This window comes from Zonotrichia leucophrys, chromosome 8 (assembly GCF_028769735.1).
Source record: "Zonotrichia leucophrys gambelii isolate GWCS_2022_RI chromosome 8, RI_Zleu_2.0, whole genome shotgun sequence".
NCBI lineage: Eukaryota > Metazoa > Chordata > Aves > Passeriformes > Passerellidae > Zonotrichia > Zonotrichia leucophrys.
The window spans coordinates 30,133,265-30,151,356 of record NC_088178.1 but is presented as its reverse complement, the minus strand read 5'-3'; the positions used below and the strand labels follow the sequence as shown (position 1 = coordinate 30,151,356).

Genomic DNA, 18,092 nt, shown 5'->3' with positions numbered 1-18,092 from the left:
TTATTGTGAATGGGCAGGGTTCAATATGCAGGTCCTGAACTGAGCTGGGTTTGGGTTTGAATATCAGATTCCTGCTCTGTCCCCAAAGGGAATTGAGACAGAATTACTGCCCAACTTTATTTACAGATTATATGTTACATATTCTATTCTATTCTATTCTATTCTGTTCTATTCTATTCTATTCTATTCTATTCTATTCTATTCTATTCTATTCTATTCTATTCTATTCTATTAATTTTTACAGAATTACTGTCAACCACTGCTTTTTCAGGAATATTTGAATCCCACAGGGGATCCCATATTCCTCTCCAAGCAAAAGTCAACAAGGGCTTTGCAGCCTCATGCAAGGTGCAGTGGAAAGGGCATAATCTGTGAAAAATAAAGTTCAAAGCATGAATTTCCTCCCCCAGTTTTGTGAAATTAAAGTCACTGCAGAGCTCTCCATCAATCCCTCAATCAGCTGCATTGTCAGGAGGATATTTTCAAAGCTGCCAGCCTTTACCTGCCATGGAAATCTCTCTTTCTTGAATAATATCAAGGAATTATCCCACACTTCAACCCTGCAGATTTCTAACTGTGGTAGAACACCCAGGGTAAAATGTAGAGTCAGAGATAAAATCATCTAAGGAGATTTAAATTGGATTTTATTCTCAAATTAACAGTTCTGTTGTCAATAGCATTTTAATACCTCATTGAAAACTTGGTGGAAATTCTTAATTTTTTCTTCCAATATTTTGCCTTGCCCTCAGCCATGGCCTGAGCTCTGGGAGACACCAAGTGCCTCCTTGGGCCGCCCCTGAACACCATTGCATTCAGCCAGAATTGAAGCAGAGCTTTTAGTGCAGCTTTCCAGACCTGATCTGTCCTTTTTCTGTTGGAATTCTTTATCAAAAATGACATCCCACTCACAGATTTTAACATTTTCTCTTCTACCCCCTGACGTTTATTCTCTCCTGGTTCGGATCTGGATGCCAGCACTTGACACAGTTTTATTTACCAAATCAATCACGCTTTTGCCTCTGAAATATTCCTATGGACAGACCATTTCCAGCTAAACCCAAAACTGTGGTTTTCCTGCTCGTTGGGAATTTAAATCCTGCAGCTCTGGCAGGAGCTATTCAAACCAGCTCACCTACACCAGCAGGTAGAAGCTGCTGTGTGCTTGTCCTGGTTTAGGGCAAATTTGGGAGTGAACCCCTAAAGGGGTTCCTTTAGAAAAGCAGATTCAATTGGCCTCTCCTCCAACCAGTTCGGGAGAAAATACCTTTTTAGAGAAAAGTGGAGAAAAACTGTTTATTAAACAATAAAACAGTGGAACCTAAACAATATTAAACTCCAGATCCTTTATCACCTGCAGGAATTTGAAGTTTCCCAGCCTCGTCACCCTGAGACACTCTGGGAAAGCTGGGAAACTCAGACTGGTGGGGTTTTCCAGGAAATGTGTGTGTCTGACAGTCAGCCAGAGCTCAGCCAGGCCTTGGGCCCTCCCTGGAGAGCTCTGGGTCTGTGCTCCCGTGCCACAAAGAGCCCCAGACACCCGGCTGTGTGTGAGCATCATCCATCTCCAGGAGGCAATGGCTCCCACAGGAGCAGCTCTGCTCTCAGCTGCCATCCATAATTCACATTAATTGAGTACAGGAGCGTGGCTGAATTAATTCTGCATTTGCAGCAGGGCTGTTTGGGAGGGTGGGATGGATGTGTCAGCAAAGGGCAGAGCTACCAACACCCTCCCAGGGGCAGAGATGGGCTTGCAGGGAACCATTCCTATCCTTATTTTATGGCACTGGGATTGCATTCGATGCTGCCAAAGAGGGAATGAGCAAATTTCAGTCCTGACCTCCTCAAACTCCCCAGACAGATCAACCAAACCTCGAGGGAAGCGCCCTCAGCCCAGAACCACAACCAGGCTTTCCTTTGCGCTCTGCTTCCATCCTGCATTCCTGCCTCCCTTCCTAACCCTGCCTCCTCCCTCCCTGGCTGCTCAGGTGGAGATCAACCTCAAGCGTTACCCCACGCCCTACCCCGAGGACCTGAAGAACATGGTGAAGTCAGTGCAGAACCTGGTGAGCAAACCCAGCCTGGGCGTGCGGCCCGAGAGCGCGGCCCCCGCCGCCAGCGCCGACCCCACGGGCAAGGACAAGTACGAGCACAAGTGGCCCCTGACCCCCAAGGAGATCTCCGTGGAGGTACTGGCAAGCACCTTTGCTCCTCTCCAGAATTCCAGATGCTTTTTTTTTTTATGGTTTTGGAGCCCCAAAGGATGGTTTGGTCCGCTGGGAACATCAGGTCGTTGTCGGGGATGCTGAGCTTGCGCAGGGCCTGGCAGTTGAACAGTTGCTGTTCCGGGGGTTCCATGGGGGAGAGGAAATAAATCCATTTGGGATCCTTACTGGCACACAATCAGCACAAACCCCCCCTGGCCACAGCAGAATCCCACCCTCCCAGGGGGGTTTTTGGGAAGGCATTCCCATGGTTGGCGGGGATTGTGGTATTTGCTGGGTCCCCAGGATGAAGGAGGAAATGATGGATCTGACTCCATGTTCTTAGCAGGCTAATTTACTATTTTATATAAAAGAATGCTATCCTAAGACTATACTAAAGAATAGAGAAAGGATCCTTACAGAAGGATCCTTAACAAGATACTAATTAAAAACTCGTGACTCTCTCCTCAGAGTCCGACACAGCCTGACCGTGATTGGGCATTGAGTCAAAACAATTCACACATTGGATAAACAATCTCCAACCACATTTCAATGCAGCACAACACAGGAGAAGCAAATGAGATAATATTGTTTTCCTTTTTCTCTGAGGCTTCTCAGCTTCCCAGGAGAGAAATCCTGGTTGAAGGGATTTTTCAGAAAATGTGACGTTCCACCTGTAAAGTTTTATGTTTAGCTGCTGGTTGCACTCAGGTTTAGATTGAGCTGCTGAGTTTTACCCAGTTTTAGACTGAGTTGCTGTTTTTCCCAATGCTGCTGAATTTTTGGGTTGAGATCTCCCCAGCTGGGAATTTTGCTGTGGATTTCTCCCGGCACCCTGTTCAATTTCAATGATGTGAGGTTGGCACGTAACAGGAGGATGGGCCCAGGTACCACTTCCATCCCATCCCATTTAATCTCTTAGAGACTCCTTGGGTCTGCCTGGCCCTGTGTGGCAGGAGGTTCAGCCCTTGGAATTATTGCCAGGAGCAGGAATCCAATTAACCCTGCCCAGAGTTAATGAAGGCAGCAGGAGAGCTCTTTCCTGTGCAGGGAGCAGCCCTGGATGCTGTGAGCTGCAGAATCCACCTCTCCCTGGAGCGTTTGCCAAGCACAGGGACAAATTCAACCCCAGGATTAGTCCCTAAAAGTGAACTCCTAAATCCTGCAGCCCTGCTGGAGCTTGGTTCTGTCACCCCACCAAAGGAGGGGAATCCCTTCCCATGGGAGCTGAAAAGCTTTTGGAGAGGCCTGCAGGAATGCCAGCATTCCTGGAAGCCTTTGCAAAGCTTTTATGCTGAAAAGAAATAAATGAGGAAAAATATTTTCCTTCTTTTTCGCTCCTTTGTTATCTGAACGTTGTGATGAACTCCTTGTCCTTGAAACATCCTTGTCTGTAGCCAGTCCTGAGGGCAGGAATTGCTCTCCCTCAGATTTCCATGGCTTTGGCACAAATATTACACATTCAGCTGGAGCTGCTCTCTCAGTGCTGTGTTTTATTTGCAGTCAAACATTTTCATTCCTTAAAAAAATAACCCCCCAAAGTTTTCTATTCAAGCTGGATTCAGAAGACTTCAACTCCAGGCACGATTTCAATTAGGACTAAAATATTGAAGTTAAATATTTAATTTCAACTAAAATAGCTAAGTTAAATCACTCATGTTTCCATCTAAATCTGAAATCTTCAATTCCACCACGATTCCTTTTTACTCATTAAATTCTCACTGTGTAAATCTGGTCCTTGAACCAGCTGGTGACTCAGACCACGAGTCTTGACATTCTGCTCTTGTTGCTGAATATATAGAATTTATTTTGTATAATCTATCATTTGAACTTGAGTATTCTCAATGCCTTTCTGTGGGTTTTCATTATCCCTACGTGTTTCCACCTGGAATTTGATCCATGTGGCCTGGCAGAGGTTTTAGCTCTTTGGTGTCCAGAAATCAGTGGTTTGTTAATATTTGTTAAAATAATGTTAATTTTTTTCAATGAAAAAAAAAGAGAGCTGAGCCCCAGCAGGGTCCTGGGAGCTGGCAGAGCCAGGGAATGCATCCATCCCCAGGGAGGAGGAGATGGCAGTGGCACCACAACCGTGGGGTGGCACCACAACCGTGGGGTGACACCACAACCGTGGGGTGACACCACAACCGTGGGGTGACACCACAACCGTGGGGTGACACCACAACCATGGGGTGGCACCACAACCGTGGGGTGACACCACAACCGTGGGGTGGCACCATAACCGTGGGGTGACACCACAACCGTGGGGATGGCACCACAACCGTGGGGTGACACCACAACCGTGGGGTGGCACCACAGCCGTGGGGTGACACCACAACCGTGGGGTGGCACCACAACCGTGGGGTGGCACCACAACCATGGGGTGACACCACAACCGTGGGGTGACACCACAACCGTGGGGTGACACCACAACCGTGGGGTGACACCACAACCGTGGGGTGACACAACCGTGGGGTGGCACCACAACCGTGGGGTGACACCACAACCGTGGGGTGGCACCACAACCATGGGGTGGCACCACAACCATGGGGTGAAACCACAACCATGGGGTGACACCACCGTGGGGTGGCACCACAACCGTGGGGTGGCACCACAACCGTGGGGCGACACCACAACCATGGAGTGACACCACAACCGTGGGGTGACACCACAACCGTGGGGTGGCACCACAACCGTGGGGTGGCACCACAACCGTGGGGTGACACCACAACCGTGGGGATGGCACCACAACCGTGGGGTGGCACCACAACCGTGGAGTGACACCACAACCGTGGGGTGACACCACAACCGTGGGGTGACACCACAACCGTGGGGTGACACCACAACCGTGGGGTGGCACCACAACCGTGGGGTGACACAACCGTGGGGTGGCACCACAACCGTGGGGTGACACCACAACCGTGGGGTGACACCACAACCGTGGGGTGGCACCACAACCGTGGGGTGCAGCTGGGGACACATCCCTGGGGCTCTGGGGGTACAGGGGGCTCACAGAACTCTGCAGAAGGAGCTGAGCTGCCACAGCCAGAGCCCGGGGGGATTCCTGAGGTGCCACTAAAAAACGGGAGAGCAGTTCCCTCCCTGCAGAGCTGGGAGATTTCAGCTCCTGAGCTGTGATGGGAGAACCTTTCCAGATTTCAATTTCCCTGGGATGGAGTCAAGAGTGGTACCAGAACTATTCCAGCAGCTGAAGGGAAGAAAAGGGATGATCTTGTCCTTCCCAGACATTAGGGGGGTTTTCAGCTCCAGTCAGGGTGGTGCAGACACATTTCCCTCTCCTTGGCTTCCTGCACCAGGATAAAGCACACGGGAAGTGTAGGCAGAGTGTGAATGGATTTGTGAACAATATTGGCCTGATTTCAGTTGTAACCCATTAAATAAAACATAATTAAGCTCCATTTGCTTTGCAGATAATTAGCAGACAAACTCAAGCCTCGAGTTAAAGTGCACTTTGAAATTGCAGGTGTGTTGTGATGTAGCTAAAGGCTGAAGGCAGTTTCTGATCCCAGGTAATTGAATTTCAGGTGCACTGCTCACTTTTCATCCTCAGATAAGCTGGTTTCTGATCTCTTTTGGCTTTTCCTGCAATTAATTTGCACGTGTCTCTTCAGAAACTGTTTCTAAATAATGAAAGGGAGCATCTGGAATGAGGAGCTGCATGTCAAATCCACTGTACATCCTTCACCTCCATTCACAATAAGCAAACAATGTCTTGATTAATCATCAATTAAAACAAACCTCCTCATCATTCTAATTCTTTCTGGAAGATGTGAGTTTTGGCTAAAGAGGAGTCTGGGATTATTCAGGGAGTTGTGCTGCCTTTCCATGAGAAACAATGAGGAGTATCAAAATCAGCAAGTCAGGTCTTTACAGTTCCTGTTCCTGATGGGTTTGCATTGAGAATATCCCACATTTCCTCTGCCTCATCCCTTCCCAGAGCCCTGGGCTGCCCCAGGCAGATTCCAGGAGTCTGAGCACTCCAAACATTCTGTTCCTCTGGATTATAATTTAATTTAAGGTTTATATATAATATAATGTTTATATATATATATAATTTTTATATATTATAAAGTATATATTATATATATTTATATATATTATATTAATGTTTATATATGATATAAATGTGTGTGTGTATATATATATATATAATTTAATGCTCTTACATCCTCAGCCTCAATATTTGGTGATATTTCTCTTGCCAGTTGTTTTAATGGTTTGTACAAGGTATTTTCTCCTCACCACAGTTCTCTGCCCTCTTCCTGCATCCTTCCCCAGTTAATCCTGAGGAATAAATCCTGAGGAATAATCTCCAGGCACCTACTCAACACAACTGCATTTATCTCTTCCCTTTCTCCTTGCAATTTTCTTCCTATTAGTGACCTTTTTGTTCTTCAGCTTGTAAGAAAAAGGTCCTCCTAAAGAGAGTGGAATTAAATGGAATATGATTTGGGGTTATTACAGCGTATTTCACACATTCATGGCAGATTCACAAATGCCAGAGTGGTTCTTTCAAAAGTGCATTGGTTTTTGTTGGATAGCTGGGCTGGGGGATGAAAAGAAAAGGAAAATACTGTAAAATAAAGGGAACTTCATGCAGCTGAAGTTCACCATCTTGTCAAAAATGGAGCTGCTGGGTCTTCCTCTCTTCCAGCAAGGTGTGGGCAGTTTGAGCTTAAAACTCCTGTAAGTTTCATGGCACAATATTGGGATTCCAGGTCCAAGCTAAAGAAACCAAAGAGCCCCCCAAGAGCCCCCAGGCTGACCCTGAGCTCAGCCCGAAATCACCTCTGGAGGCCCCGGGCAGGGAGGAGAGAGCCCAAGGCTCACAGGTACAGACACAGGTGGGGAGATTCACCCTCTGACTGCTCTGCACCTGCACTGCCCCAAAGCTCACAGGTACAGGCACAGGTGGAGAGATTCACCCTCTGCCCTGCTCTGCACCTGCACTGCCCCAAAGCTCACAGGTACAGGCACACCTGGGCACACCTGGGCTGCTCAGGTGGAGAGATTCACCCTCTGCTCTGCTCTGCACCCACACAGAGCCCAAAGCTCACAGGTACAGACACAGGTGGAGAGATTCACCTTCTGACTGCCCTGCACCTGCACTGCCCCAAAGCTCACAGGTACAGACACAGGTGGAGAGATTCACCTTCTGACTGCTCTGCACCTGCACTGCCCCAAAGCTCACAGGTACAGACACAGGTGGAGAGATTCACCTTCTGACTGCTCTGCACCTGCACTGCCCAAAGCTCACAGGTACAGACACAGGTGGAGAGATTCACCTTCTGACTGCTCTGCACCTGCACTGCCCAAAGCTCACAGGTACAGGCACAGGTGGAGAGATTCACCCTCTGCCCTGCTCTGCACCTGCACTGCCCCAAAGCTCACAGGTACAGACACAGGTGGAGAGATTCACCCTCTGACTGCTCTGCACCCACACAGAGCCCAAAGCTCACAGGTACAGGCACAGGTGGAGAGATTCACCTTCTGACTGCTCTGCACCCACACTGCCCCAAAGCTCACAGGTACAGGCACACCTGGGCACACCTGGGCTGCTCAGGTGGAGAGATTCACCCTCTGCTCTGCTCTGCACCCACAGTGCCCCCAGCTCTGGGCGCCCACCAGCTGCTCCCACTGCACTGGGAAAGGGCACTGGGCACCTGTGGAGCACCACGGGAATCCTCTGCATGGGGAAGGGAGGGCTGGGTCACTCCATGTGGGAATCACCATGGAACTGCCTTAAATATCAGCCCTGAGGGCATTGATTAAACTGAGGATGGCTCTATCTGAGAAGGTCCTGCCTGCAGTAGAACATCAGATACAGAGGGTTTGAAATGGCTCTGGTGCAAACAGAACTAAATTCTCCAAGGATAAATCACATGGCAAATGCTTCTACAAATCTCTCTCACTACAAAAGGTATTTAATGGCAGAAAACCCCTGAAAGTTTCCTCCTTGTAAGTGAAAACAAGAAAATGTTTTAAACCTTGTAGCATTAAACATTCTAGCAATGCAAATTTGGTTTGGCTACTCCAGCTTGTTTCTCTAATTATTACATCTCTCCCTCTGGCCTTCCCTCTCCAAACTCACTGGAGAACCTTCACCAGCTGTTCAGAGACCCTCCTGTGTCACCCAGCCCTGTCTCCCCAGGACACACACCCTCCTCATCTCTGAGCTTTCTGCAGGGATGAGAAAAGCCCCAAAATTCCCATTGGTGCCTTCATTCCCTCCCAGCCACCCTAAGGGCTTAACTGCCCTAATTTAAAATTTCTCTTTCTAAGAACGAGTCCCACTTTCCTCCCCCAGTTTAGCTGGGGTTATTTTCAGCACACGTTCTGTTACAGGGCCTGTGTGAAGGTCAGGTGTGCTGAACCCTCGGGCAGAAGTTTATTAAATCCAAATAATTTTAATTTAGCCACAAACTCCTCAGAGACAAAGCCATTTTAATTAAGTACAGCTCCAGGGACAGCTGAATCTCTGGAAGGACTCACCAGAAATAACTGAGCGAGGAATCCTCCCTCTGAAATACCAATTGTTTACACTCAATTAGTGTTTGTTTCTTTCTGCTGGCAGCGTTTTTGGTGACCTTGACTTCCTCAAAAATGTTTACAGGGCCTTGATGTATCTTGCAAGTTCCATCTGGTTTGTCCACATTTCCATAACGGGCACATCACCCTAATTTTGAGGAGGATTAATTAGAACTCTCTGCTGACGAATTAGAAGTTGGTGCACTGCACTGCACTGCCCGTGTGGTGGGTTTGGGGTGTTTGATGGTCTCGAGGAGCAGGCTGTGAGCTGTCTGTGTGCTGCAGGTTGAGGTGCTGCCGTTCCCTGTGCTCACTGTGCCTCGTTGTGTCCCTCAGGATGCCTTTGGACACCCTGCCAGCGAGATGAGGATAGGGGAGCTCCGTCCTTCCATGCCCGAGACGCCGCTCTACCCGCCCAAACTCGTCCTGCTGGGTAAAGACAAGAAAGGTACTGATGGATTTGCAGCCTTTGAGATGAAACCTTGTGATGGGGATGTGCCGCCTCTGCTTGTAAACCATAGCCCGTGGGCATTTGTGCACGTATCAGTACAGCCCAATGCAATGCAATAACAGATTTAAGTTAAAATGTGATTTTCTGGTGTTCCGTTCCCGAGTGCCGCCCCTGAAAGCGTTTGCTGTGTTTTGTTTCAGAGTCGACAGATGAGTCTGAAGCAGATAAGATCCATTGTCTGAATAACAGCGTTTCCTCAGGCACTTACTCAGACTATTCCCCTTCCCAGGCTTCCTCAGGGTCCTCCAACGCGCACGTAAAAATGGGCTCCCTGCAGACCACGGCTAAAGAAGCAGTGAATAACTCTTTGTGGGGGAACAGGTGTGACATCTTTCCTGACACAGCTTCTGCTTCCCCTTTGTCCTCTCTGGGCCCTCAGAGCGACCCCGTTAGGGCGTTTGGGTTTAAAAATCCACGTTTTTGTCCCTTGGTGGCTGTGCAGAGATGGCCACTCTCCATATTCCATAATCCCACAGCTGGTGGGTTCAGCTCGGTGCCATCTCCAGCATTAAAGCTCCTGGAGGTGGAGCTGCAGCTGTTGGTGTCCCATTATTGCTGTCCCAGCTCCCTCTGCCCTGGCCCTCCAAAAAGGTTCTTGGAAAGCCATAACCTGCCCTGGAAACATTCCAGGACCAGCCTGTGCCTGCCCTAAACCCCCTCACATTGTTCCCTCCACAGCTCTGCCCCTTAAAGAGCTGCATGGGAACAGGCAAAAAAACCGCCTGTGGTGTGTCTGGTTAAAAAGTGGGGAAACCTTCTGCTACACTCATCCATTATTTTTACAGCAGGAAAGCCTGTTCAGCAGGATTTCTGGGAACACAGCATGGAGCCAGCCAGGCCTCTGAGTGACTTCTTAGCTTCTCTCTGTGTGTCCTGACAGAGCCTGTGCTCCGGGGCAGAAACCTGCTGCCACCGTTCCCGTGCCAGTGGCACAGCATCCACGGAGCTCCCAACAGCTTGAGAGTAGCTCAGGCGGTGCTAAAAACACCGAGGGGGCAGGTTTGATTCCCGGACTCAGTGATCCTTGTTGGGGCCCTTCCAGCTGGGAATATTCCGTGCTAAGCATCCCCGGAGTGCCCCGGCGCGATCCCAAAGCCGAGCTGCTTTCCAAGGACGACGAGCGCCGGCGTGCCGTGGGACAGAGGACATTTGATCTTGTTCCCCTCTCTTGTGTTTGCAGGCTGGCCCAGTCGTTCCCGCAGCCCCTGGAGACCAAGCCATTGCTGAGCCAGCGGGAAGCGGCTCCGGCCGGGACCGTCCCGGCGCGCCCGGAGCGGCGCCCGCTGAGCGACGCCTTCGCCGACAGCTGGAACGACGGCTCCCACTACGACAACACGGGATTCGTGGCCGAGGAGAGCGCGGCAGAGAACGCCGGCACCAACCCCCTGCTCAGCACCAAATCCAGGAGCTCCTCCGCCCACGGGCGCCGGCCGCTGATCCGGCAGGACAGGATCGTGGGCATCCCCCTGGAGCTGGAGCAGCCCGCGCTCAGAAACACACACGACTCTGAAGTGCCTCCTCCCAACCCTTGGCAAAATTGGACCAGAACCCCCAGTCCTTTTGAAGACAGGACAGCTTTTCCTTCCAAACTGGAAAGCACCCCCAACACCAGCCCTTTGCCCGAGCGGAAAGATCACGTCAAGGAGTCTCCCGAAATGACGAGCACTTTCACTCCAGGAATCCCGTGGGAATACCACGACCCCAACGCTAACAGGAGCCTCACAAACGTCTATTCCCACGTGCACTGTCGCCCGGACCCTTCCAAAAACGTCATCTCCATCAGCAAGAGCACGGAGCGGCTCTCCCCGATGATGAGGGATTTAAAAACGAACAAGTTTAAGAAGTCGCAGAGCATCGACGAGATCGACATCGGTGCGTACAAGGTGTACAACATCCCCCTGGAAAACTATGCATCCGGCAACGACACCGTGGGCCCCCACGAGAGGGTGGACAAGCTGCTGGGCCCGGAGCACGGCGTGCTGAGCATGTCCCGCAGCCAGTCCGTGCCCATGCTGGACGACGAGCTGCTGACCTACGGCAGCGTCAAGGTGCAGCCGCAGCACAAGGCGTCGGTCACCAAGAAGGTTTATCAGTTCGACCAAAGCTTCAACCCCCAGGGCGCCGTGGAGCTCCCGGCCGACAAGCGGCTCCTGCCGCCCTTCCAGCTCAACGCCGAGTACCTGCCGCAGCCGGCCAAGAGCCTGCCCCAGGAGCTGGTGAGCCCGCGGGGCTACCGCGGCTACGCGCCCGTGGAGCCCATGTTCTCCTTCTCGCAGCCCTCGGTGGGCGAGGAGCCGGCGGCCGCCCCGTTCCCCGGCCCGGCCGCGCGCCCCGGCTTCCTGCGCAGGGCGGATTCTCTGGTCAGCTCGGCGGAGATGTCGGTGTTCCGCAGGGTGGGCGAGCCGCAGGAGCTGCCCCCCGGCGCGGACAGGTACGGCCGGGCCCCGTTCCGCGGCGCCCCCGAGCGCCAGGGCAGCATGGCCGTGCCCGAGGCCCAGTTCCTCAAGCGCAACGGGCGCTACGAAGACGAGCACCCTTCCTACCAGGAAGTGAAAGCCCAGACTGGGAGCTTCCCAGTTAAAAACCTCACGCAAAGGAGGCCCCTGTCGGCACGAAGCTACAGCACAGAGAGCTACGGCACGGCCCAAACGCGGCCGGTCTCAGCGAGGCCCACCATGGCAGCTCTGCTGGAAAAGATTCCGTCAGACTATAACTTGGGTAACTATGGCGACAAGCCTTCCGATAGCAGTGATATAAAGCCGAGGCCTCCCCCTGGGAAGGGAAATGAGAGCTGTGCTAAAATGCCCGCTGACTGGAGACAACAGCTACTTAGACATATAGAAGCTAGAAGGTTAGACAGGGTATGTTTGGCATTTCTCTGCAATTAATGCCTTTAGTTGTGTGTTTCGCTCTGTCAAACGATTTGCACGTGCAGTGGTGACCACCAGAATCCCCAGGGATGAAATTCCTGCCGTGGTGTCAGGGGGGACCGGCCCGCCGAGGGCCCTGGGGGTGCTCGGCCGGAGTGAGGGACCCCAGAAAATGCAGAGGCTCCTCACTGACGGTGCCCCTCGGGACGGGCACCGGGGCGGAGGCGCCGGGTGCTGGGTGAGCCCAGAGGCCTCACGCCGGTGCCGTTCCTCGGGGCAGTCACTGGGGCGGTGATTCTGAACCCTGGTGAATCCAGGGGCTCTGTCACTGGGCTGGTGACTCCTGCAGCTCTGCCCAAAATCAGGAGGAACCCTGAGGTTCTCCCCTGCCCACGGAAGCGCTGCTGGAGGCACCAGGTCAGTAAGGACCGAGAGCTTGGAGAGGTGCTGGGCACGTCTTGGCAGTAAAAGGGAATAAAGGAAAAAGAGAATAAGTAATAAAATGTATTTTAGCTCTGGTGTCACTGTTAGTGCAGGGGGCTTAAAAGTGTCTATAACTGAGAAACATCCCTGGGTATCCACTGCCACGGTTCTGATGGGAATGTGATCATCACTCCTTTTAGCTGTAGGAAGTTATGCTGATTTGCCTTCTATCCAAAGGGTACTTTAGTGCATGATTCAGTCATTACCTATTTAATGACCTAATCCATGAATCCTATTTACTCCGTGATCTGAAGTGGTTGTGACAAATTCCTGTGGTGAAATGCATAAGGGGTCATTGCCAAATGTGTCCATATATGCTTTATGCTAGAGTTTGGTGTTAATATTCTCCTTACCTTCCAGTCGCTGGGATGTGATGATATTAAATTATCCTTAAGGATCAAATGGGGAAACTTCAAAAAGGGGGCTCCAAGGCCAAAGCGTTTTCCTCCCTCAGCTCTTTTCCTTGTGCTGTGTAAACCCACTGGGAACTGCCTCCCACCCAGGGGAACCAGTGCACCCCGAGCAGGGCCCTTCCTGCTGCAAACAAACCCTTGCCAGGCGTTGCTGGCTTAAGGAACACATTTACACTTGGTTTACAACGTGTACGAAGGGTGCTTTAACCCTGGAAAGCTGGCTCTGGTGGCTGTCCCTAAGCCATGCAAGGCAGTTCCTGCTGGGTGCAGAGCTCCAAGGAGCTGGGCTGGGCTGGGCTGGGCTGATGGGAACCCTGGGGAGCAGCCCCTGTCCCTGGGGTGGGCACAGCACCCGTGTCCCTGCCCTGCCCAGCCCATCCCATGTGGGCAGCCAGGTTTTTGGGGAGCAGGACTCGCTGCTCCCCGCCAGGCACAGCCCTGGCTGCACAGCCCACCCCAGATTTGGCCCTTTTTTTGCAAAAGCGAGATTTGTACGAGGTGAAGTGCAGATGCCACCACCCCCTTGTGCTGTCAGCGTGGAAGTCCTCTCTGGTGCCCATTTTCTGTACGAGGAGCAATGTACTCGCTGTGTGTGACCAGTGCATGCCTGGAGGAGCTACCGAGACTCGGGACTGTTTGTTGGCTTAAACTAAAACTCTGTGAACTTAACCATGTATGTGTGAGACTTAATTCTGAGCATGTGTGTTCATATGTGTCCCGTGGTTGTTTCCTCTACTCAGAGCGCTGCTTACAAACACCACACAGTTAGCCTTGGCATGCTGCACTCTGGAGGGGTTTCAGCCATGCATGCCGGCCGAAGCATGACTTTAAACTTGCAGCCTAAATCTAAATTTGAAAACCAAATGCTTCAAGAGCTACCTCTACCGAAAGTAAGTATGGGCTAGCCAGCATTGCCGGCATTCCCGGTTAATTAATGATCCTTGCTTCCTCCTGGTTTAGCTTCTGCCTCTTCCTCCTGCTTTGAGGATGCCCGCTCCACAAAGCAAGGCTGGCAGGGACGCAGCTCTGCCCCTTGCTGGCCTTGCTTTTTGGATTCTGGGCTCCCTGGCTGTCATTCCTGCTCTCCTGCTCTCCTCACACACGCCAGCGCTGCCCTTTGCTCAGTGGGGAGCGTGGTTTGCTCTGGGACTGTTTGATCCTAGAAAAACGGGTGTGGAAATGTTAAACAGGCTCCAGGAGACAGGGATTTTGATATCTGAGCATTAATTGGTTGTGCTGTAATTCCTGATGGGTTTTGAACACGTTACCACAACCCAAACCCATTTCAAACTTCGAGTAACACCTAAAAAAGAGAATATTTCCCTCATTTGTTTACTGTTTATCTTGTATTTATTATGTATATATTGTTGACTAGTACAGACATACAAAACCATGTATTCCCAAGGAATATCTGAAGGGAGAGGCCCACAGGACAAGGCAGAGAGGGCCTTTCCTGCAGGATTCTCAGTGCCAGGGAGGGATGCTGAGAGCTTTCCCTGCATCCTGAGGGGTGGGCATGGCTCAGCCTCTCCCTGCCCTGGCACAGAAACCAAGGGGTCAAATCAGCAGCAGCAGGCTGGGCCCTGTGGAACAGCCTGGCCAGCAATTCCCAAAGGAGCCTCCCAAGGGTTCAGAGCTCAGGTCCAGGGCTTTGAGGAGAGCAGGATGATGCAGCAGCAGCAGGAGCTGGCCCAGAGCTCAGCCCTGCTCCCCTTGCCCACCTGCAGCTGGAATTGCCAGCAATCCGGGCAGGGGGAGCTGTGCCAGGCCTTCCCCAGTGTCCCCAGCCCTCCATCTCCTGTCACCTCCATCCATGTCCCCCGTGCTGCTCTGGGTCTGTGCTGCTCTGTGGTGGGGCGGGGGGCTGCCAGGGGTCCCCCTGGATGTGTGTGCTGGGCAGGGACACCCCAGTGTTGTCTTTGCTTCCCAGACCTGTCTGTCTGCTCAGGTACTTGTCACCTGTCCCTGGAAAAATCCATTGGGAAAAACCCATCAAGCCCCAAGAGAGAGGTGCTGGTTCCTCCACAGGTTGGGAGTGAGGTGGTTTGGGCACTGCCAGGGTTTCAGGCTGTAGCTGAATGTGGATATTAATGATGGATGTCTGAGGAAACCCAGGAATCTGCTCTGTGATCTGTTCTGGGGTGTGGTCTGATGTGGGTTATTCTGCTTTTCTCTCTCACCAGCATTCCATTGCTCCATGTCCATAGAAACTGTGATGCTGAACTGCACTGAGGGGTTGTTCTCTCACTGTACTGTTTGGGGAAATGATTGTTGGCAAAGGTCACTGCAGGGGGAAATGACTGTTGGAAAAATGCCGTGTATATTTAGTGTTGTTTGATTTTATTGCTTCACACCTTCCACAGAATTTGCATTTCCTAAAGAATCCAGGCCACAGCAGTTTAATCCTTGCCTCTTCTGCTCCCTCCTTCCCGTGGCCTGGATTCAAGAGAGTAATGAGTGAGCTCTGGCTGTCAGGAAACCAACCTTAGCACTGAATTGCCTTGAAAATGTTCATGACATCGATCTGCCCCTGCAGAAAATGTGGGAAGTGCTGCATTTCCTCTTTCCCCCACATTTCCTGGAAGTGGAGCTGGGCTGCAGCCTGTCCCAGCTCAGAAAACAGCCACAATTTTGGGGACAAATTCCTTTTGCTGCAGCAAATGAAATCCCAGGGTTTCCCTGTTTCTGGAGGAAGCTGAGAGCGCTCTCTGCATTTTCCCTTTTCCCTCTGGAGTGCAAACTCCCCTCTGCAGGTCAGGCCCAGCTCTCTCCAGAGGGATCCTTTCCATGTCTGGCTGCCAGGGAAAAGTTTTAAAAGCTCATGGTTTGGTGCAGCCCATTCCCAGAATGGGAATTCCCACCTTCCTTGGGAATCTCAGAGGGAGGACACCCAGAGGGGCCCAGGAATGGATCCCTTGGGGTATGAGCAGATCCCAGGGCAGCTCTGGACAGAACTGCCCATTTTTCCATTTTTCTGTTTTTAATGGGGATAAAGAAAGCTCTGCAAGGAGATCCTGGGCTATAAACTGGGGAAATGTTTTTTTCTAGTGGTTTTTCATAGAAGGAAAATCACAAATTCCATTATTTTTCTAGAAGGTTTCTTGAATGATGGAAGAATTATAATGGAAGTTTCTTTTCATTTTAAATAATCACTTCACGTCAGAGATGTGATTTAAATCATAATTTCCTTCTATTTACTTTTCAACTTCTGTCTAAAAACAGTTTTTAATGGAAAAATTCCCACCTTTCACATTTCAAAGCAAATTTGATTAATCCTTCATCCATCTAGAGAAGTGTATCCTGATTTTTATTTTTTTTACTCAAAGCTGGAGAAGAAATGCCTGGAATGGCAGAGGGGAAGAACAGATATTTTTTGCTCCTTTGCAGATTCCCATTAATCAATAAGCACTGAACTGTGCCAGGTGCTGTCAGTGGCAGGACAGTGCTGGAATTTTGGGAAGTCTGACACCCAAAAGGTGTTAGGAAAACTCCCAGTAATGGTGGAGAAATAGAGGGACAGATAATGGAAACTCAGGGTGGGGCAGGAAAAGTCCAAACCCCCTCCAAAGCCTAAAAACAGGAATGAAACAACCAGGGGGAAAGTGACAAGGAAGAAACATGGAACAGGAGAGAAAAGGGAATTATTGGGGAAACTTTCCCTGTGTGTTGTGACCATTCATGATGAGGCAAACATTGAATTCCAGGTCAATATTGTACAAAAAACGCCCCTGGCACAAGGCAGGAGGTTCTGGGAGCTGCACACGGAGCCAGCCCAGCCTTGGCACTGCCAGCAGGGGATGTTTGCTGCAGAAAACACAAACAGCTCCTTTGCCTTGGTGGCAAATCCTTCCTGACAAAGTTCCCGCTGCTGGAATGAGCAGGGAGCAAGTCCTAACTCCAGAGTTAACGCCAGGCTCTTTAAACATTGGCATTTCACCAAAATCCGTTTCTCTGAGAGTAACGAGTCCCGTCCAATGTCCAATGAGTTTTCTCTTCTCTCTCACCATTCATTATTCTCATTCTTTCTGTCCTGAGCCTCTCAAGCCCTGCTGCTTGCCCCCCGAGAGCCCCCGGCGCCGCCGTGTTGGCGATGCTGGGCAGGCCGGGCGCCGTGTGCGTGGCTGGGCTGTTGTGGCTGAGTGTGGGGGCTTGGTGCTGGTGACTAAAGGCTGCCCTGCCTTTGTGAACAGACCCCGTCGCAGCAGAGCGGCCTCCTGGACAACGGGCAGGACGAGGTGGCCGTGGGCAGCCCCTGGAACCCCTACCCGCTGGGCCGGCGGGACGTGCCCCCCGACACCGTCACCAAGAAGGTAAGGGGGGACAGCAGGCATGGGGACAGCCTGGGGACAGCAGGACAGCCCTGGGGACAGCAGGACAGCCCTGGGGACAACAGGACAGCTCTGGGGGCAGCCCTAGGGACAGCAGGACAGCCCTGGGGACAGCAGGACAGCCCTGGGGACAACAGGACAGCTCTGGGGGCAGCCCTAGGGACAGCAGGACAGCCCTGGGGACAACAGGACAGCTCTGGGCAGCACCCAGGGCTGCTCCAACCCTGAAAGCAGGAATTGCTGCAATTGAGGGCGGTGTTTGATTGAGGCGCTGATGCCTTGTGCAGGCTGCCCAGAGCAGAGTTCCAGAATAAAGCAGGGATTTATTCAAAGCATCTCGTCCATGGATCCACCTTGGGCAGCACCAGAGCCCAGCCAGGGCTGCACCCAAGATGAACCAAAATGGCCCCAAAATGCACGAGGGGCACGGGCTCTGTCCCTGGGATCAGTTCTGCTCCATTTGCACCTTGCAGTTCATTGTCCCATCCCAGCTTTAGCCCAGGCACTCCCACCCTGCTTGTTTTTCTCTCTCCAGCCCACGGGGTTTGTGCTCTGGGCTGAGATTTGGGTCATTTGTCCTTGGTGCCCAGCTGGAGCAGGAATTGTTTTGTCTCCTGCTCTGTGCACAGAGCTCAGCATCCCTGATGTGAGCCCAGCCCCACACACTAAAGCAGCACAGAATCTGAAAATATAGAAGCCAAACCCTGAGGCATCAGCCCTTTGTGTGCTCTGGTTCTGCT

General features: G+C 51.5%; 1 protein-coding gene across 4 annotated transcripts in view; it reads left to right on the top strand.

The window, feature by feature from the left end:
• LRRC7 (leucine rich repeat containing 7) overlaps positions 1-18,092 on the top strand; it is a 94,817-nt gene extending 76,725 nt beyond the window's left edge. Inside the window, exons 17-22 of one of the 4 annotated variants that reach the window (XM_064720186.1) lie at positions 1,986-2,186; positions 9,084-9,195; positions 9,399-9,579; positions 10,439-12,119; positions 13,765-13,914; positions 17,215-18,092. In XM_064720186.1, the coding sequence (XP_064576256.1) occupies positions 1,986-2,186; positions 9,084-9,195; positions 9,399-9,579; positions 10,439-12,119; positions 13,765-13,914; positions 17,215-17,580 (2,691 nt within the window). In that variant the 3' untranslated portion in view covers positions 17,581-18,092. Of the gene's footprint in view, positions 1-1,985; positions 2,187-9,083; positions 9,196-9,398; positions 9,580-10,438; positions 12,120-13,764; positions 13,915-17,214 lie in introns of those variants that run through there. The other 3 variants (XM_064720187.1, XM_064720188.1, XM_064720189.1) reach the window with 3 other exon arrangements.